Source organism: Plecotus auritus, assembly GCF_963455305.1.
Source record: "Plecotus auritus genome assembly, chromosome: 5".
In the NCBI taxonomy this organism is placed as follows: domain Eukaryota; kingdom Metazoa; phylum Chordata; class Mammalia; order Chiroptera; family Vespertilionidae; genus Plecotus; species Plecotus auritus.
The window spans coordinates 32,513,912-32,540,736 of record NC_137776.1 but is presented as its reverse complement, the minus strand read 5'-3'; the positions used below and the strand labels follow the sequence as shown (position 1 = coordinate 32,540,736).

Below are 26,825 nucleotides of genomic sequence, written 5' to 3'. Positions count from 1 at the left end.
CAAGGAAAGTTTCTGTTAGGATAGGTGAGACATGAATATGCTTATGGGCTGAGGGGGGAAAGACAGCAGAGAGGGAGGCTGAAAAGGAGAAAAAGGTAGAGCTAATGGAATATGGAATAAAGTGGGAGAAAATGGAGTCAAGAGCAAAAGTTGGTCTTTACTTGAAGAGGAACACTTGGTCATCTGTCATTTTTGAATGCACAGTATCTTTTTATTGGTGATAGCACCCCAATCTTGCTTGAAGAATACTGCTCCCCCATTGATTAGTCTTGGTGGGACTGTTATTTAAGAAGCTTCTACCTTCCTCTAGCCAAAGTACTGGCCTATGACCCAAAGTTAGGTCAACTGGATGCTTCTCTGGAATTTTAATCGTTCTTAAGTGGAATCACCCAAGGACCAAAAACATTTAAGTTCACTCATCCTGACAGTAGGGCCCTGAAGAGACAATTCCAGTATTCCTGTTATCTACTTCCCTATAGCTGCCCTGGCTCTTAACCTTTGTGAGAACTGGTTCATCAGCTTATCCTTTAATTACATAAGCTACTTCCAATAAATTAGTCTGAAGTGGTTTCTGTTGCTGGCAACCAAAAAGCTTTGTCTGATAAAAAAGTTTTCACCTGAGACCAGAGGAAGTGAGGTAAAGGTATATGTAAATGTAGATAAGATCTTGGATATGGGGCTTACACACTGGGACAGATGTTTCTATTGGCCTCAATCTTTTCACTAAAATAGGAGGACAAAGTTTTTTGGCCGACTCAGCTACCCTCCTAAAAGGTTTCTAAAAGATTCTAACATAAACATTAAAGTCTAAAACCCTATTTCAACATACCTTAAAATAAGATAGGGCTAATTAAGTTTTTTCAAAAATTTACATTTAATACTTATCAAAGATCAAAATAAGCAAGAATTCTGATTCCCAAGAGAGGATATGCAATTTCTTTGGGACTAGTTTCCTGCAAAATGATAGGATTAGACTAAATGTTCACTAAGGTCATCTAAATAACATTACAAAACTCTAAAGTGTGGGAATAAAACATGTGTTTTCAAAACAATACTGTTGGGGACTTCCCAAATATAACAAAATTTCTATTCACTAAAATAATTTGGCAAATGTTTTCCTGGACCCTTAACTAATGAAAATTTAGTTTTCCATTCTAACACTTACATCATTGCTGGCATTCTTAAGCTGGTTAAGCAGATAGTCAATTATATCACCACCATGATTGGCATGAATTAGACCTAATGCATAGAGACCTCCACCTTCCTGATAGGCTGATCCTGGAGAGGTGTCCTTGGGAAGATATGTTGCCATTAACTGTAATGCTTCCTTCTCATGACCCTGTAAATTGGAGCCACAACAAACGTGTCAGTAAGAGAAAGTAAGAAAAAGAGCTAACATTTCCTATGATAATTGCTTTTCTCCAGCATATTCACTTGCTAAAAGAGGAGTAAAGTGGGGCTCTCTTCTACAACTTCATCACTTGAACTAGAGAAGAGCCTTTCAGAGAGCCAGTCACATCCTACTTAGAAACAAATGCTTCAATGTTTTCCCTGGTTTTACAACATTTCCCCAAATTCATCTTATATTATGCAAACAACTTATTTCAATTCATCCTTTGAGAAATGGCTTAATCTTCATAGGAAAAGGATTTCTACCTTTTATTAAAAACAAACAAATTTATATGTACTTTAATATCTTTCTTTATCCTTCCCTATAAGAGGACTGATTTAACAAAATGTACATGTCAACGAATTATAGTAAACTTCTACATTTTATTAATTCCAGAAAAATTGCTCTGTTCTAATGCCTGTTCCCACTAATCAGTGTATATTACCTTGTGAATTACACCCAAACTGGCTGTAGCTGTAAATTTTGCCCAGTTAGTGGCCCTGGCCAACCATTCCAAGTTATCTCTGTAAGAAAAGAAAATTAAGTAATACTACTGAACAAATACCCTAAGGCATTTTATAATTCTAAAGTCAAAGCATTAAAAATTTACCTTGAACTATTGCAAATCATTTCACTGTATGGATCACAAATTACTGCAGATTCTATTTTACCTAAGTTGTTCTTAATATTTTGAGGACTGGTAAAAAAATGCTTAATATGTAATTCCACTATGAACAAAAGCAAAACTATACTAAATTTCTGAGCTTAATGTATTTCATTCAAAAGCTGATACTCAAGCCAATTAACTAAGAGAATTAATTTTGCCTTGAAACAAGTAGGGCCCTGGTTGGGTAGCTCAGTTGGTTAGAGGGTTTTCTTGATACGTCAAGGTTGTGGGTTTGATCCCCAGTCAGGGTATTTACAAGAAACAACCAATGAATGCATAAATAAGTTGAACAACAAATCTATCTTTCTCTCTAAAATCAATAAATAAAAAAACTTAAAAAAAGAGAGAAGGAACCAGTCTTAATTAAAAAACAAACAAGTAGGCATATGCAATAAGTAAATATATAAAATAGCATAAATAAAATTTAAAATCCAGGACTGGCAGCAGGGCAAGTTCTCCAATCCATGTAACAATGTCAACAGAGTCTCTGTTAAAGATGACTGTACAAAGCAGAAATCTTCCAGTATATTTACCTAAGAAACTGGTCACTGGTAGTCCCACAATGCATAAAAGAGTTTGCTATAACAGTTGCTGTATGACATACAGAATTCCGTACTGCATCCTTACAAAAACAAATAGATTTTTATCATTGGCAGAGTATTCATACATATTGCAAACTCACCCATGAACACACAACCAGAGTCCCTGTTATATAGTGAAACATGAATGAACTGAACTAATATATTTAAAATAATGGATCTTGGCTATTTCTTTATAAAGATTAAAAACAAGCAAGTCAAATAGAGCTTTATTTGTGGTTTTAACTTGAGGTAAACAGATTTTAGGTAGGTTAATTTAGGTAGCAGATTTTCTAGTTTTGGGTTTCTGAATAGTTTAATTTACCATTTCTCTAAACTCAAGGTCTCCAAGGTGCTGCAGTAGCTTGAGGAGCAATGCTACACCTCTTTTGGCACTGTGCCTCTGGCAGCCATCAAGTAACCGTGTGTATTTTTAATAAGACTATATTATAAAGATTAATTTCAAATAATTGTCATAAATGCAAATTATGTAATTCTGTGTCCTTTCGCCATTTGTAAAAATTGTATTAAAAGTTTGGAGAAGCATTATTACATATGCTTTAATCAACTATTTAGTAATGGAATAGTATATGAATTTTTTAAAAACCGGGTAAGAACCACTGCTCTCAAGTTTGCAATTTAGTGGAAAAACAGACACATAAGCTATATCAATGTGCTGACAGTGCTTTTGTCCAAGTGCTATATGTATACATTAAAATAAAAAGTGAGCTAAAGAAAATGGTAAAAAAAATCCACTGAAATTCCCTATGAGAGATTAGCACAAAAACAGGAACTCATTCAATATTAAGTCTTTCTTTTTCAACAAGTGTAAGAGTTTCTCCCATTGTTATTTTTATACTAGAGGCCTGGTGCATGAAAATTCATGCACTGGCGGGGGGGGTGGGGGGGTCCCCTCAGCCTGGCATGCCCTCTCACAGTCCGGGAGCCCTCAGGGGTGGGAGGTGACCTGGTGATCAGGGAAAGGCAACGCCCCATCACACCTCTGCTGCTGCTACTGCCAGCAGCACAAGCCTCAGCCAGCCCTGGTTACCTGAGCCTCGGGTGGCCCTGGGAGGCTGGGCAGCCACCATTCGAGGCTTGCATGCACCTCAGGCTGGCCCTGGGTGGCTGAGGAGACTGGGCGCCACCATTTTGTGGCTGTGGGTGCTGCCATCTTTGAGGGTGTGGCAGTCAATTAGCATATTCCCTCCTTATTGGCTGTGGGTGCCGCCACCTTTGAGGGCAGGGCAGTCAATTAGCATGTTCCCTTCTTATTGGCTGTGGGCGCCGCCATCTTTGAGGGCGGGGCAGTCAATTAGCTTATTCCCTCCTTATTGGCGGTGGGTGCCGCCATCTTTGCAACGGTGTGAGGGTCAATTAGCATATTCCCTCTTTATTAGATAGGATAAAAACTTATTTCCATAGTCAGGAATAAAATGCAACAAAGTATTCAATAAGAAATAAATATAAGTACCTATATTCAACAAATAAATATTTTTTAAAAGGCTCCACTATAGATGAATTTCCTACCTTTGTGCTTTTTAGGATCATGAGATCTGTGTTATTATTTCGTATTAAAAATTGCAGATGTAACTCAATAGCCATTTCACCACTTAAAATTTTAATCATTTTCAAAGTCTGATCCTTGGGCTCTGGACTCTGCCAAAACAATAAACAAAGAATAAGAATTCATATATTACTGAAATCCACGAAGGCAACTTTAACAGCCCAAAATCAGTAAAATTCAAATATTTCATACATACAATACCCATTTTAACAGTAGAATCTGGAAAAACTCATGTATAATTTATTTATTAGATACCACTGAAATATGATACCAGCTTGATGGAAGAATGTAATTCGTTGTGAACTAGCTTCCAATGTAAAATATTTTTTAATATAAGAAAATAAGGTGTAAAAGAATAACTAATTACTGATGATATATAAGGAAAACTTTTATACAGAGCCAGCTTATACTTTATGTGAGGAACCACTAATCCAAACTGACAAAATTGAAAGCATCTTTAATCAACACACTTATATGATCTCATGAAATACCAAGCTATCAATCAACAAAACTATCCATCCAGTTGAAGAACAGCTGAAGTTTATATATCTGAGCATCAGAAACCAAAAGTCCTGATAAAGGAAAAATTTATATCCATTAATATTGCTGCTCTAATACTTATCTAAGTCTTTTAAACACCATAAGTACTAAGAAAAACAAAGACAACCAAACTGCCCCCTCTGTGATAAGTTGCCATTTATATAGAGGCCATACTTTTTCTCCCCCTGTGACAGGTAAGTCAGAGTTATTCTGAATGAAGTTCACTCTTTGGTTAGAATCTAGAGCAAGCATGTCAAACTCGTGGCCCAGCCAATATAATGGTATGTAAGAAATGTTTTAATAAAAATTTTGTAACTTGATTTTTACAATATCCTGTTATACCTAACTAGAGGCTCAGTGCACGAAATTCGTGTGGGGGTGGGGAAGGTGTCCTCCAGCCCGGCCTGAACCCTCTCCAATCTGGGACATCCCTCTCGCAATCCGGGACTGCTGGCTCCTAACCGCTCGCCTGCCTGCCTGCCTGACCACCCCTAACCGCTTCTGCCTGCCGGCCTGATCATCCCCTAACTGCTCCCCTGCTGGCCTGATCACCCCCTAACTGCTCCCCTGCCAGCCTGATCACCCGCTAACTGCCCTCCCCTGCCGGCCTGATTGCCCCCTAATTGCCCTCCCCTGCCAGCCTGATCAACCCTACCTGCCCTCCCCTGCCGGTGTGATCGCCCCTAAATGCCTCTGCCTTGGCCCCTGCCACTGTGGCTTTGTCTGGAAGATGTCTGGTCTAATTAGCATATTACCCTTTTATTAGTACAGATTAATAACGAACTACAACGGTCACTAATGACTGATTACTATAATAGTGTTGTATTCATTTCCCTTACGCGCTTTACAAGCAGGCACATTGTTTCTCTCCACTAATACTAGCAGTGAGTATTTTAGCAGCAACTGCCACGTCATTAGTCTTGGACTGACTTGTTTGGTGTGCGCATCAGGAAATATTTCACTTTCGGAGAACAAGAGGTTTATTTGTTATGCTTATTAATTTGTGCAGTTATTCAGTGTCTGGTAAGTTAATGTTCAAGAAAAAATATTAATTTTTATTAAAACGTTCTATTATTTTATGTTAACGATTACTCATTTATTTCAGTCCTTTGTATTCAGCATGTCTCTATTGAAATAAATCTACGTTTCTATGAAAACTGAAGCTTTTGTTTTTTGTGGCCCACATAAAGTTAAACTTTGTTTATTTGGCCCGTGTTAGCCTTTGAGTTTGACATGCTTGATCTAGAGCAGGAGTGGGCAAACTTTTTGACTCGAGGGCCACAATGGGTTCTTAAACTGGACCAGAGGGCTGGAACAAAAGCATGGATGGAGTGTTTGTGTGAACTAATATAAATTCAAAGTAAAGGAGTGGAAGGGAGAGCAAGAGAACCCTCCGCTCTTTCGGCTCCGCGGGCTGGATAGAACAGCCGAACGGGCCGGATCCGGCCCGCGGGCCGTAGTTTGCCCATGGCTGATCTAGAGAGTTGATTTCATTTAACTTAGGTACTTACTGGTACTTTAAAATTTTACTTTTTACAGAAAAAATATTTTTATAAAATGACTTTGTTGTCAAACCTAGTAATAAACGTCCATAAAAACAGGTGTGTAACACTTTAAAATAATTTACAATATACTGTGGGAATATATGTTAAACAGCAACCATGACTTCAAAAAGCACACTTACCGCTTCTGGTGTCTTTCCTACAAGTATACTACCTGTCTTTTCTTCTGTTTCCATTGACTCACTAAAATGAAAAGAACCAACAGTTACTAATCTGATAAATCTCTTCTGAATAGCATGTCTGGGTGATATGTTACCAAATTTAAGATCTGAACTATGTCCAAATTAAATATTTTACAAGGAAAAATGTTTAATCACTTCATAAATATTGCTTCTAAAAAACAGAACAGGCCATAGCTGGTTTGGCTCAGTGGATAGAGCGTCGGCCTGCTTACTGAATGGTTCCGGGTTTGATTCTGGTCAAGGACATATGCCTGGGTTGCAGGCTTGATCCCCAGTAGGGGGCATGCAGGAGGCAGCTGATCAATGATTCTCTCTCATCACTGATGTTTCTATCTCTCTCTTCCTCTTCCTTCCTCTCTGAAATCAATAAAAATAGACTAAAAACAAACAAACAAAAAAAACAGCCCTAATTGGTTTGGCTCAGTGGATAGAGCATCGGCCTGCAGACTCAAGGGTCACAGGTTCGATTCCGGTCAAGGGCATGTACCTTGGTTTCGGGCACATCTCCAGTAGGGGGTGTGCAGGAGGCAGCTGATCGATGTTTCTCTCTCATCGATGTTTCTAACTCTCTATCCCTCTCCCTTCCTCTCTGTAAAAAAAAAAATAAAAATAATATATATATATATAAATATATAAATAAATAAATAAATAAATATATATATATATATAAATATATATATATATATATATCTCAAAAACAGAAAAGATTCTAATAAGACAGATGTGGTTCAGTTATTGAATTTCCTCCAAATATATTCATAAAAATATACAAAGCAGTTAACTAGGTTAGAAAAATGCATGAGCAACAAAACCAGGTAACAAAGTATCCCCCAAGTTCCCCAAACACAGTTAGGTGGAGATATACCATCAATAGCTTACAAAGCCAGTTTGATGTGAAGCAGTTGGGCTGCAATAACTCTCTCTTTTTTAAATATCTTTTATTGATTTCAGAAAGGTAGGAGAAGGAGAGAGAGAAACATCAATGATGAGAAAGAATCACTCATTGGTTGCCTCCTGCACGCCCCCTACTGGGGATTGAGCCCACAACCTGGGCAAGTGCCTGACCAGAATTGAATCATGACTTCCTGGTTTTATAGGTTGATGCTCAACCACCGAACCACACAAGCCAGGCTGCAACAACTCTTAAAACTAACCAGCCAACACTCTCTTGGAGCACTATACTTTGAGGAGGAAATGCTGAGTACAGAATCCAAATTAAAAAGAAAAAAGGTCCAAATAAAAATGAGAAAGAAAACAGAGCAAAAGATCTCAGAACATAAGACACCATTTGTTTAATACTTCACAACAAAACAGAAGAGGAAATTCTAGAGGGACGTGAAATTACAAAAAGCACCTCAAATGAGCCTCTTTTGTAAAAGTTCACGAAAATCTAATTTCAGGGAAGACAAGCCACAGAAAAGGTCAAAGTAAAATCCCATAAAATATTGTAACAAAAAAATTTTCAGAGGAGGTAAAAGACATTTAAAAAATTATACAAGGTATAACACAATATTACATATCAGAATCAAAAAACTCAGAAATGAAATAGAACGAGGAAAAAATTAGAAATGAAAGAGGAAAATGGTAATTTCAGAAATGAAGATTAATTCAGAAGGAACATGTGAGCAAATAACTATGATACAAGAAAAGAAAACAGTAAGGAGAAAAAATTAAAAAACAAAACAAAACTAAACGTTATTCCACTAAGATCTGGGACAAAGTAAAGATGTTCATTTTCATCACTTCTATCTAATAATGGATTGGAAATGCTAGCCAACATGGAACAAGGGAGAAAAGGTATAAAAGATATAAAGGAAGAATTAAAATTTCTAGTCACAGATGACATGATTCCTATGTAGAAAATTCTATGAAAGGATCTTTAAAAAAATTTACTAGACCTACTAAGTGATTTAAGCAAGGTTAGTATACAAAAATCAATTGTATTTTTATATGTTAATAACAAATAATAGGAAACTGAACTTTTAAAACATACCACTGATAACAACTTCAAAAACCATAATATTCTTAGGAATTTAAGGAAATATGTGCAAAATCTCTGCACTATAATCTACAAAACACTGCTGAGAAAAACTAAAGACATATGCATATTTAGTTCTAATAAAAGCACAAAAAACTGAGAATGTTTCATATTTCTAAATACCTAAGTCAAATCTCTGAAATCTAGTCCACCTGCCCCTCCTAAGGTTTATAATTTACTGGATTAGATGGCAAACATGCTGCCCTACAGGCCCGCCCTGTCAGAAAATCACTTTCACTTCTTTCCAGAAGGGTCCATTTCTCTGCTTTTCCTTAATGTGCCAAGCACAGTGCAAAACAAAACAGCTTTTTTAAATATAAATCTTTATTGTTCAGATTACAATTGTTCCTCTTTTTTCCCCCCATAGCTCCCCTCCACCCGGTTCCCATCCCACCCTTTGCCCTTACCCCACCACCCACTGTCCTCATCCATAGGTGTAAGATTTTTGTCCCGTCTCTTCCCACACCCCCCACAACCCTTTCCCCCCGAAATTGTCAGTCCACTACCTTTCTATGCCCCTGATTCTATTATATTCATCTGTTTATTCTGTTCATCAGATTTTTTATTCACTTGATTTTTAGATTCACTTGTTGATAGATATGCATTTGTTGTTCATAATTTTTATCTTTACCTTTTTCTTCTTCTTCTTTTTCTTAAAGAATACCTTTCAGCATTTCATATAATACTGGTTTGGCCGTGATGAACTCCTTTAGCTTTTTCTTATCTGTGAAGCTCTTTATCTGACCTTCAATTCTGAATGATAGCTTTGCTGGGTAAAGTAATCTTGGTTGTAGGTTCTTGCTATTCATCACATTGAATATTTCTTGCCACTCCCGTCTGGCCTGCATAGTTTCTGTTGAGAAATCACCTGACAATCGTATGGGTGCTCCCTTGTAGGTAACTGTTTTTCTCTCGCTGCTTTTAAGATTCTCTCTTTGTCTTTTGATCTTGGCATTTTAATTATGATGTGTCTTGGTGTGGTCCTCTTTGGATTCCTCTTGTTTGGGGTTCTCTGTGCTTCCTGGACTTGTAAGTCTATTTCTTTCACCAGGTAGGGTAAGTTTTCAGTCATTATTTCTTCAAATAGGTTTTCAGTATCTTGCTCTCTCTCTTCTTCTGGGACCACCATAATTCGGATGTTAGTACGCTTGAAGTTGTCCCAGAGGCTCCTTACACTATCTTCATATTTTTGGATTCTTTTTTCTTTTTGTTTTTCCAGTTGGGTGTTTTTTGCTTCTTTGTATTTCAAATCTTTGATTTGATTCTTGCGTTCCTCTAGTCTGCTGTTGGATCTCTGTATATTATTCTTTATGTCAGTCAGTGTATGCTTAATTTCTAGTTGGTCCTTTTTCATATCCTCGAGGGTCTCGCTAAATTTATCGGCCTTTTCTAGAAAATTCTTGAAAAACCTTATAACCGTGGCTTTGAACTCTATGTCCTGTTGTTTGCTTTCCTCCATTTCTTTCATTTGTGACCTGTTTCTTTGTCTTCGCATTTTGGCTGCTTCCCTGAGTTGATAGAGTGGCTTTGTGTGCTAGATATCCTGTATGGCCCAGTGGCTCAGCCTCCCCAGTTACCTGAGGTGGAAACTCTTGGTGCACCCCTTTGTGGGCTGTATGCACAGTCTTGTAGTTAAGCTTTGATTGTTGTTGGTATCACTGGGAGGAATTGATTTCCAGGCCAACAGGCTGTGAGGATCAGCTGTGTCTACGATGGGAGAACTTCTGTGCTGGAGACACCCTTATGAGACAAGACTTACAAAAGCCTCTGTGCTCAGCTTGGATGGGACAGAGTCTCAGGACGGAGTAGACAGCAATGGCTTCCCATCAGCCCTGCCCTAAAAGGCCCCTGGGTCTCAGTGTCCCGCAGTAATCGCTGCAAGCACCTCTGAGAGAAAGCCGCCCTCGAGTTCTGCCCGCTGCCAGACAGTCCAGTTTCTCCCCGAATGAGTCTGGGTCCCCAGAGTCTCGCCCGGAACTGGAGTTCAGAGCAGTCAGGAGCTTTTGTCTCCCTCCTGCTTGAGAAAGCCAGCTGCGCACTCAGTTGCCAGCCCTCTCCGTGCGTGCGCCTCTGACCTCTGCCTTCCGCAGTTCCTCTGAGTCTCAGTGTGCTTTTCTCTTTCCTGACAGTCCAGTTTATCCCCTTATGAGTCTGGGTCCCCAGAGTCTCACCCGGAACTGGAGTTCAGAGCAGTCGGGAGCTTTTGTCTTCCTCCTGATTGAGACATCCAGCTGCGTACTCAGTTGCCAGCCCTCTCTGCACGCGCGCCTTTGTACCACTGCCTTCGGCAGCTCCTCTGAGTCTCAGTGTGCTTTTCTCTTTCCTTCTAGTTGTAGAATTTCCACTCAGCCAGCCTTCCTGTGGTTCTGGATGATGTCTGTTTTGTCTTTTAGTTGTAGTTTTGAAATTGTTGTGCGAGGCAGCAGTTTAGGTGTTTACCTATGCCGCCATCATGGTTTCTCCAAAACAAAACAGCTTCTAATGAAACTTTACAATATATGAAAGCTAATGGTAAAATTTATTCTTAACATACGCAGACTATGAACATTTCACCTATTCCCAAAATAAAATAAAGATTGTTCAATTAGTTCTGATGCAGTAAAAGATACTTATACCTGTCTTTCTCTGATCCTGGAACAGTACCCGTATTGGTGGATCCAGGCACAGAAGGGATAGGGGTGCCAACAGTTCGAAGATTCTGGATTACAGATGACAAAAACTGCTGGCTAGCACTTTCATACAAATCAAAACAAATCTGATAAGCCATCAGGAGGTTGTCTTCCTTCACCAGTTTTTCTAAGATATCACTCACAGCCTGGGGATCATCTAAGAAAATTAAGCACTGAAATGCAGATAAAGAACAATTACACAATAATTGGAAACTGTCTATTAGATACTTCAGAGTGACAAACAGTCAACATATAGGAAACTTTAAAATATAAGTATAAGCAAGTTGGGGCAGACTAACCAGCTAGTCTAGCACTCCACTTCTAATCCTGGCATAAAGTTTTCCTGAAAATGGAATCGGCCTTCCAAGAAAATCCATACAAATTATACTCACAGCTCCTAATATTGTGCCTGGCAATTAGCAGTATTCAATAAGTGGTTGATAAATGAATCTTGGCTTCTTTAAATCTTACTCATAATTTACATTTATGTGTTCCTTAACTTGTAATTTCTGCTTTACCATAAATTGTAGTAGTCATTCACTCATTTAAACAGTGTATTGTGTTTGGTCAGGATAAGATGCACTAAAATGACCATTTTGAAGCATTTCTCTAACTACTTTATGATCTGCCATGTTTTAACAAAATAATCCAATAATGTCAGAATTTTTCTTTTAAGAATTTAAAATTTCTTGTTCCTTTCAGTAGCAAAAAACTCAATTTTAGAATGAACACATAATCAAAGTTAGTAAAATTAAGAATAGGAGCCCTAGCCAGTTTGGCTCGGTGGATAGAGTGTCGGCTTGCGGACTGAAGGGTCCCAGGTTCGATTCTGGTCAGGGCACATGCCCAGGTTGCGGGCTCGATCCCCAGTGGGGGTCATGCAGGAGGCAGCCAATCAATGCTTCTCTCTCATCATTGATGTTTCTACCTCTCTCTCCCTCTCCCTTCCTCTTTGAAATCAATAAAAATATATTAAAAAAAAAAAAAAGAATAGGAAAGAATGGAAAAATAGAAAATAAATGGCAAGTAACAGGGGAATGGCTTAGTGAGGCAAATACATCCACTAAATGTCTACTACACAATCAAGAAAGAGTTAGAACAAGAGTCTGTGAAGAGTTAGGACAAAAAATGTTAAATTGAAGGACATATGTAATTGGTACTGTTTGCCTCCAGAAAAGGGAACTTGAGAGCTAGAAGAAAGGGGTGAAAAGAATTTTCACTGCATACTCATTGATTCTTTTTGAATTCTGAATCATGTGAATGTATTATTACTTGTTCAAAATATACCTTACAAATATAAATTTAAAAAGTTTTAAAGGCACAAGAAATAAGCTAAAAAAAAATATTTCCTCTGAGGAATAAAACTGAAGTACACAGAGAAAGAAGGCAGAGGACAATTGCTTTTTATAAAAATTTTTAAAAACTACTTAGAAGCAAACAAAACTCCAAAAATCTATATAGAGAAAACTGAAAGGAAATATACTAAAATGTTAAGTTGACTTTGGGTGATACAAATGTGGGTATTTTTCTTCCAGCTTTTTGTTTCAAACTTACTTTAAAAAGCATTAAAAAAAGATGAATTAACCTAAGTTTTAAAAATGTATACAAGATGAAAACACATGAGAACACATTTAACAAACACAATGTATGATAAAATGTTAAGCTCTAAGCAGAATAGAAAGATTTACACAGTATGACAAATGTTAAAAAGTAAACCCAAGTGCACTTCCAGCTAATAAAATATAATGTAGCCACTGAAAAGAATGAGGTAGTGCCTCTGTGCTAATAAGTGGAGGACAAACATATCTATGCATTACCTTTGAGAAAAGACCTAGGAAAGGAAAATATATATTTTTTTGCTTTATTTTCTGTACCATCTGAATTTTTTAAAAACGTGTAAGCAAATTCATACATGAAAAGAGGTAAGTATGTACATATGTGTTTGGGTAATGAAACTAAAGGTAATTTTACACTTGAAATTCTTTCTAGAATGATATAACATAGATATACTATTTTTATGTTTTCTTCTACCTTTTTTTTTTTACCTTTATTTCCAAAATTTCTTTAAATGCTTGGATTATTTAAAAAATATAAAAAGAATACAGGCAGGATATAAAAGATAATGGACGAAGACTTGACTTGAGGTGGTGAACACACGATAGTGTACAGATGATGTGCTGTAGAAGCATGCACCTGAAACTTACATAATTGTGTTAACCACCAGCGTCACTCCAATAAATTCAATAAAAAGGGGGAAAAAAGAATACATAGAAAGAATAGATTATAACAAAATAAGCTTTTAGTTTTGTGAGATTCAGTTTCTTATAGGTAAAAAGGAATATAAACTATATACCATATCTTCATAGGGCTGTGAAGATCAATTATGTTAGTAATGCAATCAAAAGTAATATTATGTAATGTAGTGAGGCACAGCTCAACAGTACAATGTAAAGTAATATAATATAATTACCTGACAAACATTGATAAAATCGGGTTTCTCCAGGTTCATGTAGATTTTAACTAGAACTCTTAGTACTTTATTCCGAAACTGTTTATTCTGCATTAATGACATGCAGAGCTTGAGGCTATAAGCTAGCATTCCTGAGACATCATTCTGAAAGAAAATTTAAAGATATATCATTATCTGATTACATTACAAGCAGGGAAAGTAGGTATTGTTTCATAAAACAAATTTTATCTATATAAAGATGTACTCTGGGTTGTCTAAGATGCATTTCTTACTCTGCTTTATTCTTTTTTAAAGCATTTATCACCCCTTTACCTTATATGCAGGGGTGGGCAAAAGTAGGTTTACAGTTCCCCTGTAATTATTTCCCTTGCTACCTATTCCTCCAATGTTCCATTTGGGCAGGAACTTTGTTGGTATTTCCAATGCCTAAAATAGTCTGGCACATAGTAGGCACTCAAAGAAGAAATCTTTGTTGAACGAATGAAAACAAGTATTTTCATTCTATTCACATGAAGACAAGGAGAGGCTATAACTACACAAAAATGAAACAGTAAAACAAGGGCCATTCTATCACATTGGGTGTTTCATTCATTTATTCATTTAAACAAATCTTACCACTGCTACTCAACATTGCCTAGGGCTTTGGGGATACAGTAGTGAACTAGGCACAATATACCTGTCCTTATGGAGGTTATAATTTGGTAATAAAGACAGATATTAACTGCCTAATAATACAATCAATTAATTACTATAGTGGTAAACACTATGAAAAAAATATAGGTCTCCAAGATATTAACAAAATAATTGGATCTAGTCTTTGCAGTAGGAGTTGAGGAGAGTGTATGGGTGGCAGGAATTGATAGAAGGCTCTCTAAACAAGTGACAGTTGAGTTGAACTCTGGACCTTGAACTGAAATAAAGCAGGTAAAGAAAAAAGGAAAATAATTTTGGCAGAGGCAATATTTTTAGCAAGGGGAACAAGGCAGGGTACATTTAGGAGCTGAGAGTAGGTCAAAATGGCTGGAGTGCAGAGAGCTAGCAAATGGAGAATAGCAAGTGAACATGAAGATCAATGTCCATTCAACTCAGTCTTGCATCTTTCTGACCATTTTGGTTGATGATTTACAACTGTCATAATTATTGCAAAATATTCCCAAACTAGAAATCCAGTTTGTAATTTTAGTCATAAGTCTAAAAATATAGCAGTGTATCAATACAGTCTTCTTAGAAAGGGCAGGATAATTAAATCAACATCCTCATGCAAGACTTCAAAGGAATAAATACAGTAAGATAAAAGTAGATATTCAAAACACAACCAAGGTTCTTGTATAAATTATAAAAATAAAACATTAGGGCAAAAGAGCACCTTATTATTTCTAAACCAGATTTTCTTTTCACTACCTATGAGAGAGATTCTATTTTAATAATTTCCTTTGCTGATTCCCCACCAAAAACAATCTCTAAAATCTTATCTACCTACCGACTCCAATATAGTCTTTTCAAAGATATCCAGTCTTCGTGTCTCCAGAGCAATGCCAATAGCTTGCTTATATTTGTGATCATCCAGACATCGCTGGAACATTTTATTCACAATGCCTTCCAATCTCTGGTCAATTGGTTTTCTTTCTCCTTCAGGCAAATCTGCATTTTCCACGCACTGTTTGGTGTAGTGATCAATGCATTTTGCTATGAAGAAAATAAAATAACTCTGGTCACCTTGTAAATTGGGCCAAACTACTAGAAAGGACAATGCCAACATTTATAATCATAAAAACTTATGGGATGACTATAGAGTAATAAGCACATTTCAATATTTTTAAATGCTAGAAGTTATACAAATTAATATTTTTCCCTTCATAACAGTTATATTGGAGGACTACACATTAATTCAGTAAGGCTGATATTATTGAAAACATTTCTATCTTGTTACTTTATTTTGACCAAAATTACTTTAAATAACTTGACTAAACTACTTATTCAAAAGAGCTGGCTACAAATAGCTGCTGTTTTACTTTCAAAAAACAAATCCTTGTTATTATTGATGATATTAAAAAAGACCTATTATAGCAATTATCACATGGCAATAAATTATTAGACTTCTTTACAATAATGAAACTATTAAATCCTTGAGAAAAGTGACTGTGTCTAAATCATCTTTGTAGAATAATGGTGAAATGACCTGAACTGTGCCACAGGTTCTAGAGGCAATTCCAGATTTCCAAAATTGTAGCACACTAACTGAAATAGTCATTGTCTCAATGTGAGGTGAGTAGAAGCTACTCACACTCCCTCACCCCAGGAGTTTAAAAATTCATGCAATGGTGTATGTGCACAAGTTGGCTTTCCATTCACAATAATTTGGGTGGAAGGGGAGGATGGAGCCACATACTGAAGGGTGCCAATGGTGCACTTGATAAAAAACACTTAAGACCTAGCTAGTTTTTCTCAGTGGTTGGAACATTGGCCCAAGGACTGAAGGGTCATGGGTTCGATTCCAGTCAAGGGCACTTACGTTGGTTGTAGACTCAATCTCTGGTCACGGTCTGGGCGGGTGTGGGAGGCAACCAATTGACGTGTCTCTCTCACATCAATGTTTCTCTCTGTCTCCCCCCCTCACTTCCACTCTCTAAAAACCAATGAAAAAAATATCCTCAGCTGAGGATTAACAAAAAACAACACACACACAAAATAAAAAAACAAACAAAAAATCCACTTAAATTTGTTTACAATTTATACCACTTTGCAATCACCGTGAACTTTTTAGGAAAAAACAAAAAAGAGAATTTCCCTAAGCCTTCTTCTACCTTCATATTGGAAGATAGCCACCCATCTTGAATGACAAATGCAATAGTATCCTCTCTACTAGTATAATTCATTGCCTTGTGGCTATCTCCTTTAAAGAGAAGAAAGGCTACAAGGACATTTGCAAACTATAGCCCCAGGAAACAGAAATGATTTGAACTACCATAAAAAATTGCTGTCGAGCCTGGCTGGTGTGGGTCTGTGGTTCAGTGTTGACTATAAACCAGGAGGTCATGGTTTGATTCCTAGTTGGGGCACATGCCCAGGTTGCAGGCTCGGTCCCTGGTAGGGGCAGGAGGCAGCCAATCAATGATTCTATCACATCATTGATGTTTCTCTCTCTCTCTCCCTTCCTCTCTGAAATCAATAAAAATATATTTTAAAAAAAGAATTGCTGTCTACTAGATGACCCATGCTAATGGATCTATACTTTAGGGGAAGCAAAGGACTTTTATAAACTAGAATATACCACATTAAGATTTCCTTCAGGTAGAACTATACAGGTTCAGAAACAGTTAAGAAGAACGAAGTGGCAGTCACAAAACAGACCTTAAACAATTCTGGTTGCAGAAAATCTTCCCCAGGCCATAATATAAGCTTTTTGAACCAAATGTAGTTAAGTGAGAAAACATTACCCCTACCCATTAAAGAGGAACCTCAGAATTATAGAATTTAGGGAGTTTTCCTTAGATTATAACTGAGGAAAAATGGTACATACCAGTTTTAAATCTGTGCTCTCACTTAGCAGGTTTATATCATAACTACATCCCAGAATCATTCCCAGCAGGTCTTATCATAACTGGGAGAAGATTTACTAGTCTTGAATTTTCTAGATGAACTGTTAATGGTATTAAGATAATAGGAAGCCTTTCCCAATTTTTATTTTGTATATCCTCTCATAAATTCCTCAGTTTAAAAAATATTCGTTCTAACAATTCCTTTAAAACTAGAAGTGTGACCCCACGTCCACATAAAGAAAAGCAAACAGAACTCGCCTGTTGACCAACAACCACTTTCTATCAGGAAAGATAAATAATGTTTAGAGATAGGGAAGGCATCTACCATCTCCCAGCCCTATTCAGACCAAAAGTCCTGCTTAAAGCATGACTTATAAAATAACAGCTTTGAAAGCACTTGCAGATCAATACTATAAAAAAATTATCAACATTCTTCAAATAAGAGAAAAGAGATAAGGAGATAAGTGTAACTCCTCACATTTAACTTAATGTAGGAAAGTGCTCTAGTTTCAAATAACATGTATGGTCTGTTCTTTTTTTAAAAATATATTTTTATTGATTTCAGAGAGGAAGGGAAAGGGAGAGATAGAAACATCAATGATGAGAGAGAATCACTGAGCAGCTGCCTCCTGCATGCCCCCTACTGGGGATTGAGCCTGCAACCTGGGCATGTGCCCTAACCAGGAATTGAACTGTAACTTCCTGGTTCATAGGTCGATGCTCAACCACTAAGCCATGTTGGCCAGAATGTACGGTCTATTCTTTTTTTTTGGTATGGTCTATTCTTTAAAACAAGGCTGGGGAACGTCCGGCCAGGCCATGTAAGGCCCTCGAAATCTTTGGTCTGGTCCTGCCACTGAATTAGGGGTGAGTTAATTAAATGTTTGACCAAATAAAGCAGGCTATTTAATTTGTAAGTTGATAATTTTGTATGGCCCTCAAATCTATATATATATATATATATATAAAAGCCTAAGCAACCGGCCGACTGTCTGGTAGCTATGACGCACACTGACCACCAGGGGGCAGACACTCAACGCAGGAGTGGAAACCACAGGCATGGAAACATGGAACAGACTGATAAATCTCAGAAGGAAGGGGGAAGGGGGAAGGAGGGAGGACGGGAAGAGATTAACTAAAGATATTATATGCATACTAGAGGCCCGGTGCACGAATCCCTCGGCCTGGTATGCGCCCTCTCACAATCTGGGACCCCTCAGGGGATGTCGGACAGCCAGTTTCAGGCCAATTCCTGCAGGCCAGGCTGAGGGACCCCACCGGTGCACGAATCCATGCACTGGGCCTCTAGTGATGTTATAAATATCCAAATGGTCCTTGGCAGAAAAGTTATTCCCCACCCCTGCTTTAAAACCATCTGTTCTTGCCCTGGCTAGGTGGCTCAGTTACGTTGAGTGTCACCAAAGGGTTGCAGGTTCAATCCCTAGTCAGGGCGAGTATGGGAGGCAACTGATCGATGTTTTGCTCTCACAGTAATGTTTCTCTCTCTCTCCCTCTCAAACATAGCCTTGGGTGAGGATTAAAAATGAATGAATGAATGCGGTCAAATTATTTGCACCTTTTCACACCATCACAGCAAAAACTTTAAAAATGTGCTAACAAAATCCTACTTAAAACTTCAGGGACATTTGAAAACCACCCCTTTGGATAATCTTGTGCAGCATTTCCCAACTTCTGAAAGAGAATACCAACTTTCTCCTTTTAAGGGTTCAGGTAAATAATGCAGCTTTCCTCTTAATCAGGAATTCAAAAAATAATCATACTATAGACAGACAACACACACGCTCTCTGTAACTATAATCTAAAGCTTGCTCTTCACAAAGACATATCTGAAGGGTATACAGTCCCTTCTTGCATCTACTAGATCAGAAGTTTTCAAACCTACAAAATCTCTGAACAAAACCTTATGTAGTTGGTTCAACTTACAAGATAGAACAGTGATTTTCAACTGGTGTGCTGCAAGAATTTTTACAACAAGCAATATCTATTTAGTCAGGGGCACTAACCTCTTTTCTCTTAGCTTGTCAAATAAAAAAAAGGCAACAGACAATACAATAGCCCTCTGGTGTAAATGCCCTATCTAAAACCATAAATATATAGGCCATATAATAGAGCTGCATCTTATTATTCAGTTCACATAATAAGGTTGTGGCTAACTGGTTAATTCTTGGTACCAAAAATCCTTATATACAAGTATAGGTACCTGATTTTTAAAAAACTTACTTTGGAGCAAAAAGGGTAGGTAATTACTTTATTATACTTTTGTAAATCAATCAAAATTATACCTGTTTTTGTCAGATCAGCAAAAAATATATTTTTTGGTGTGCCGCAGAATTTTAGTAATTAGTTTATGTGTGCCATGAGATAAAAAAGGTTGAAAATCACTCAGAGAACCAGAAGACTTACTGTGTGCTATCCCCTCAACTTCAAAAATAACGAAGCAAATGAGAAAACAATGGTTATCAGTAGACACTATGGATTTTGAAGACTTGGTTTTAAATTTTGACCCTTCTATTTAATAGCCATGTTGTGTTTATCATATTGAAACCCAAGTTTTCTCATTTTTTAAAAATACATTTTTATTTATTTCAGAGAGGGAGAGGGAGAAAGAGATAGAAACATCAACGATGAAAGAGAATCATTGATTGGCTGCCTTCTGCATGCCCCACACTGGGGATCGAGCCGGCAACCTAGCATGTGCCCTGACCAGGAATCGAAGCATGACCTCCTGGTTCATAGGTCCATACTCAACCACTGAGCCACGCTGGCTGGGCCCCAAGTTTTCTCATTTTTAAAACAGGGCTAGATCCTTCCTCACAGAGCAGCTGTGGGATAAACCATGGTATGAAGCATTAGTGGCCCAGAGCCTAGCACAATGGAGATATTCAATAATGGTTTCCTGTATATAGAAACTCTATAAATTACTATCATTTAATTTGTTATTGATAATAATTTAATTTTTTCATGTAATGTGCTCATTGGGCTAGAGATAACTATATCACCGAGATAACTAACTCTGTGCTAAGTTAGCTATTTCAGAATAATTTCTTAGATTTATTCTTAAAATGTTTTGTGAGATGTCCTTATCATTGCTGTTATTATTACTGTTCATTATGATAAAAAATAAAGCACAGAATTGGAAATTAGATCTAAAAACTCAGCCTGCATAAAATTACTGTAGAAAGATTACGAACTTCCAATTAAAATAAAATTTGGCAACAACAAAAATAACTCAGAAAAAAAAAGCAATATACACTAGAGCAAGAAAGAAGCTGACAAGATAAAGCATTAATACATGGAAGATAATTACCTATAATAGTCTCCACGTATTCAGAGTTATCATTGACATTGAAGAGGTCACCTGCTCCAAGTGCATAATTCAGAGACTCCTCAAAAGCCCCCAGGTGATAAAATACTTTAGATGCCACTAAGGCTGCAAACTGCCGACTCCGGAAACCTTCATCTTCATACAAAACTTCTCTGAAAGAATAAGAAGTATAGGTTTAGTTCAAACTCTGGTTTTCCTTAAAAATCCCAAATCTAAATATTCAAGCCACAATTTAGTAGCAGCAAATTTCTAAATGAATATAAACCACAAAATCCACATCTATAGATACGTTAAGTTGTTCTACTTTATCTCAACTTATAGAAATAAATTTCTTACATTTTGTCTACAGACTCAGAAATTTCTGCCCAGAAGTCATTGACAACTGCATTCAATTTGTGTAGTGCAAATTCCTGTAGAAGATAAAACCAAAATTCAATCTTGAGACAGACTCAACATTACATTTCCTTAAAAAAGTTTCCAACAAATCAATGGCAAAATTATCATATTTACTAAAACTTGTATTAATCTATGACAAATACAAAAATTTACCGACATATTTTCTCTTCACTTTATGCATTTCCTTCCCGTCTTCAATCATCAAACATCAGACTACCATATAATGTCATTCCTTAATATAATGAATATTTTTTCTTCTTTGAATATAAGGTTGATGTGAGTTGCTAGTTTGAATATATATAAATCAATTTAGGTATCTAGAGCCACTTGAATTATATTCCAATTTTTTGTCAAATGAAAATTTAAAATATGGGACACAGAAGAAACAATTTTTTTGAATGCTGTTGATAAACAGAGGGGTGGAGGGTGCTCAGGTGCCATATTGAGATTTATGGTGTGGGGGTGTGCTCAGGTGCCATATTGAGGTTTATTTGCCTTAGTTTTGTTAAACTCTAGGGAAAACCAACTGTTGTTCTCAAAACACTGTCCTCTTGGGCTAGATTTCAATGACTGGGTATAGGCTGGGCAGGATGGCTATTTTATTTTATCTTTTTAATTTAATATTTTATTGTTGAAAGTATTACATATGTCTCTTTCCCCCCCCCCCCATTGACCTCTCCCAGGCTGCTCTCACCCCCCAAGAATGGCTATTTTAAATGATGGAAGATATACAGACACCACTAAGTTCAAAGAGCTTCACCGTATTTGTACTAAGCCAAATTAATTTTCCTTCAACTCATACCTTAAGCTGTGGTTCTTCTTCATCCAGAAGAGAAATAATTCCAGCTGTAAGACAAAAGATATATCCTGATTATGAAATATATACTAAGAGAGAAACTAACTTAGTAAAAAAATATGATAGTTAGAAAAAAGTATTTTTTGAAGGTGACTTCACTAGAGGAATTATTATTTTTCTTTAAAACTATAAAGGTTTATATTTCAAAGTTTAAGAATTAACTGTTATCAAACTCTCATAACACTACATATATCACAGTTTGCCTAATTCAGTGGTTTTCAAAGTATGATCCCTGGACCATTAGCATTACTTGGGAATTGGTTAAAAATGCAAATTTTTGGCCCTATCCCACATCTACTGAATCAAATTGTGGGGATGGGGTCCAATAATGGGGCCACAAGCTCTCCTTATGATACTGATGCTTGCTATAGTTTGAAAATCAGTGGCCTAATTTACTGACCAAAACGGGGAACTTTCCCATATCCTACATAATAAAACCCTAATGTGCAAATCAACCGAACAGAGGACAGACCAGTCACTATAATGCATACTGACCACCAGGGGGCAGACGCTCAACGCAGGAGCTGCCCCCTGGTGGTCAGAGCACTCCCACAGGGGGAGTGCCACTCAGCCAGAGCCTTGGCTCATGGCTGGTGAGTGCAGCGGAGGTAGCAGAAGCCTCTCCCCCTCTGAGGGGTCCTGGACTGTGAGAGGGTGCAGGCCGGGCTGAGGAACCCCCCCACCCCCAGTTTACGTGCACTGGGCCTCTAGTAATTTTAGAATAATATTAGTCACAAAATACACCAACAGTTAGTTATATAGTTATATACAAAAGAAGGGACTATATAGTCAGCAACTCACCAGGGTAGAATTTTTTTTTTTAAGTATGAGATTTTTTATTTTAATTATTTCAAGATGCCTATATAAAGGCTTCACCTTTATATCACAAGTAACCTAGGTTTTGCTAAATGATGAACAATCTTACTTATTCTGACTTTACCCAAGCACAGTGTTCCCATATGACCTTGAGGTGTTAGCACTAACACTGGAGAGTAAAGAAAGCAACTGCCCTCTCCAAAAAAAAAAAAAAAATGCACCTTTAAATACAGTCATATGTTAAAGGGAATATTAGAATAAAGTAAAAGGAAACCAAACTGTCTCTCGGATACCATGTAGGTCATTCTGGAACGCTGAGTTGAAATTGTGATTTGATTAAAAAGTGTCAAGGCAACATTACTTAGGAAATATAACCATTTCTAACTGATAAGCTTAGGTTTGCTAAATAGCTTCAGTAGTCTTTAGAGAGCCTTACAGAAAAGGATACAAAATTTAGCAAACAAAACTATGCCATGGTGCCAGCTAGGGCGTACTATTACATATTCTAAAAGCATGAAAGCAGATAAAAAGAACTTCTAGGTTGGTATGACAAGTCCAGAACAGAGACTGAACTGATGGCATTGAAAGAAGATAGGTCAAAGAATGAAATCAGTGTGTATGTGGAGGGGGGGGTGGGAGGGTGTTGCAAACCCATGATATGCAATAGCTGATAAACAGGAATTCTTTAAATGTAGAGCAGATCATCAAAATACTAAAAAGGCTACCCCATTCCTATCATCAATCAATAGTGTGTTTTGAATTGCTTTTACCAAAAGAGACAGATTTTCCTATACTCTGCTGTTTGATTTCACTTCTGATTAAGTTGTTACACAGTTGTCCTGGCTTAGAAATAAAACCACTGTCCGCAGAACACAACTAAATCAAATACTCTACACTCCATACATGAATATTTTCCATCTTAAAAACAAAACAGCACTCTCCTTTAGAGGGGGGAAGAGGAAGCAGGGAATGGGAAAGATTAAGGGTGCTAAAAAATCTCACAACAGGAAATCAGCAGATATTATCTAAAACTGTTGCATCAATTTATAGTAATATTTGGATATGATTTATAAATATAGAGGTATGTTCCAGAAGAAATACCTTAAAAGTTGAAAATGATTGCCTCTGGGGATGAGAAAGGGGAAAGAGGAGTGGGAGACTCGTTTTAAAACTTTTTAGCAAAGTTTTCTTTTATGTGCCTATGTTGTTAAAAGTCACAACCCCAAACCCCACTCAGTCTCACATCTCCCTCCAGCAAACACCTATCTCTGCCTCTCCACTCCCTTTCTTTGGCAAGCCTCTTGAAAAACTTAGCATATATGTTGACCTCTTATTCACTACTGTGTTCTCAGTGCCTAGCAGGGGTGGGCAAACTTTTTGACTTGAGGGCCACATTGGGTTCTTAAACTGGACTGGAGGGCCGGAACAAAAGCATGGATGGAGTGTTTGTGTGAACTAATATAAATTCAAAGTAAAGGAGCGGAGGGGAGAGCAAGAGAACCCTCCGCTCTTTTGGCTCCACGGGCCGGATAGAACAGCTGAACGGGCCGCGGGCCGTAGTTTGCCCACGGCTGGCCTAGTGGATAAATGAATGAATGAAGTTACTAATCCACACCAGAGCTGGTGTGGTACCTGGGACAGATCCTAAGCCAATGTGAGCCAAGGGTGGGAAACGGTGACAAAAGGTTTGGAGAAGCTGATATGTAATCCAGTACACATAACAAGTGAGAGTAACAAATACACCCTATACTATATCAGAGTCTCAGGGTAGGACCTAAAAATCATTACTCCTGCCACACCTGATAGGTTTAAATTATCGGCATTATATTCCCACCAATGCTCTCTGTCTCTACTTCACACACTCTAGGGGTTAATTTATTCATTCAGGGCATACTTTTGAACTTCAGCCAACTGCTAGGCAATGTTCTTACAATAATGAAAACAAGTTTCCCGCCCAAAATCCTACCAGAGAGAAAGACAGCAATCAGACAAGTAAACAAAGTAATTACAGGACTGTGATGAAGGGAGGGGACAGCTAAGGGGGGCAGAGGCAGCAAGCTTTAATAAAATGAGCGGGAAAGGCTAACATTTGAGCTGAGACTAAAGACTGAAAAGCTAAGGGAGAAGTTGAGGAACAGGAGTCTAGAAAGAAGGAACCATTCAGAATGTGCAGGGACCTGCGGTAGGAGAGAAACAGACATATTCAAGGCACAGAGAGAATACCTGTATGATTAAGGTGTAGTGAGTGAGGAAGAGAGTAGTACAAAACAAGGCAGAAGCCCCAGCCGGTTTGGCTCAGTGGACAGAGCGTCAGCCTGCAGATGGAAGGGTCCCAGGACATGTACCTTGGTTTCAGGTTCCTCCCCTCCCTGGACCCTGGTCAGGGTGCGTGCAGGGGGCAACCGATCGATGTGTCTCTCTTGCATCGATGTTTCTCTCTGTCTTTCCCTCTCTCTTCCACTCTCTAACAATCAATGGAAAAAATATCCTTGGGTGAGGATTAAAAAAATAATAATAAAATAAATAAATAAATAAATATTTTTTAAAAACCAAGGCAGAAATCATCATGAGGTCTTTGGTTAAGAGCCTGGATTTTAAACACAATGGAAAGCACTGGAGGATTTAAAGCAAAGTAATGATATTATGTGGTTAAAAAGAAGACTCTGACTACAAGAATGGACTGTATGGAAGTAATGGTGGAAAACAAGTCTTAAGGCTGCTGCGGTAACCCAGGCAAGGGATGAGCTACGGCCTGGGCTAGGAGGTGGTAATGGGTAGATGTGAGATAGAACGAGGCCTTCATTTTCAGGGGGCAAGATACTCAGTACTTATGTTATCTTTAGATAGCTCTGACTGGTAAAGCGCTTCCTTTTATTAAGCTAAAATTCACCTCCCAGTCATTTGTATCTCTTGGAGACAAACGTTTAATTCCAAGTACAGGTGACAGCTCTTCAAATCTTTGAAAATGACTGAGATCTCCCAGCATCTCCACCAATTTCTTAAGCAATGCTCATAAAAAGATGGTTTTGAGCTCCATCCAAGTACAAGTTACTGTCTTCTGATCACCAGTTGTTGACAACGAAATATTTGTGGGACAAGTGTAGAGTAAAACAGGGTGAGAAAAGGGTAGGTAGGCAAGAAAAAAACCCACCAAGGCTGTGGACAGCTCTAACTGAAACAATCCACAGTGAGGGAGTTTAAGTCACCCCTAGATCTTGACTTCTATATTTATCCTGTTTCTAGTGTCATTACAGGAATCTATGGGTACGATGGTTAGTTAAGGGTATGAAACCTGCTCTGCACACCCAGGAGTTCTTTCAATGCAGAATATTTACTGAGCATTTAGCCTCAAAAATCCAGAGCTTGCTTCTCAGTATAAAGCTGTCTTCACCCAACACAAAAGTTTTCTGGGTGCTTTCACTGAATAGCCTTGCTGTAGGCCCAGAACGACCCGCCTCAAATCTAGCTTCAGGTTTCACTCGAAGGAGATGGAGCTGAGCCACATCCAGGGAAAGACTGCTTCGCTGTCCGGCCGCACAGGGGGGTCGTCCCTCCCAACCACCTGCGAGTAAGGACTGGGATCCGACGGCCCCACGTGGTCCATTTCGGGAGGATTCGAATTAAGGAAAACTCCTCGGGGTCCGAGAAGGACCCAGAAGCACCTCGGGTCCGGGCACGGGGGTGTGGCGGGAGGGATGCCGAGTCGGTGGACCTGCTGCGATTCCCCCGAGCCCGACGGGGTCCCAGGGCAGAGAGGCCCGGCCGGACTGCCAGCCCCCGGCCCGGGAGTGGACCTTGGGCAGCGAGCGGCCGCACAGGCCGGCGCTCCGCCGGGAGGTGCCCAGTCACCGGCCCTGACTCAGCTAAAAGCCGGCATGGCGGCTCCTCCCTTTTGGCGCCCGCTGCGGTCGCACTCACCGGCTGAGGTGATCATGGCTGCGCCCTGCACTCGCCCGCCCGTTCACTCGCAGTCCGGGCTCCGCAGTGTATCTGTCAACTCAGGACCCGCAGGCTCCGCCGCGCCTCCTCACTGTCCCGGTGCGCGGCTCAGTCAGTCGCCAGCTCGGGCCGCCGGCTCACTTCTCGCTCAGGACCCCGACCGCCCATGGGCTGTCCACCGTCCCGCCTGCCGCCCCGGCACAAGTCCTCCCCCGGCCTACGCCTTTCGCGCCACCACCGCCGCCCCGGCCTGCGCGAAAGGATGCACAG

General features: G+C 38.6%; 1 protein-coding gene across 1 annotated transcript in view; it reads right to left on the bottom strand.

Moving 5' to 3' along the window:
* The window catches only part of PSMD1 (proteasome 26S subunit, non-ATPase 1), a 94,204-nt gene extending 67,472 nt beyond the window's left edge, over positions 1–26,732 (bottom strand). The window contains exons 1-12 of the mRNA XM_080669217.1: positions 26,535–26,732; positions 21,747–21,790; positions 20,885–20,958; positions 20,531–20,700; positions 15,144–15,349; positions 13,664–13,807; positions 11,140–11,366; positions 6,427–6,487; positions 4,166–4,294; positions 2,591–2,679; positions 1,836–1,914; positions 1,166–1,339 (exon numbers count right to left, since the gene is read on the bottom strand). Coding sequence (XP_080525343.1) covers positions 1,166–1,339; positions 1,836–1,914; positions 2,591–2,679; positions 4,166–4,294; positions 6,427–6,487; positions 11,140–11,366; positions 13,664–13,807; positions 15,144–15,349; positions 20,531–20,700; positions 20,885–20,958; positions 21,747–21,790; positions 26,535–26,550 — 1,413 coding nt within the window. The 5' untranslated portion in view covers positions 26,551–26,732. The remainder of the gene's footprint in view (positions 1–1,165; positions 1,340–1,835; positions 1,915–2,590; positions 2,680–4,165; positions 4,295–6,426; positions 6,488–11,139; positions 11,367–13,663; positions 13,808–15,143; positions 15,350–20,530; positions 20,701–20,884; positions 20,959–21,746; positions 21,791–26,534) is intronic.
* Between the last annotated feature and the right edge of the window lie 93 nt (positions 26,733–26,825).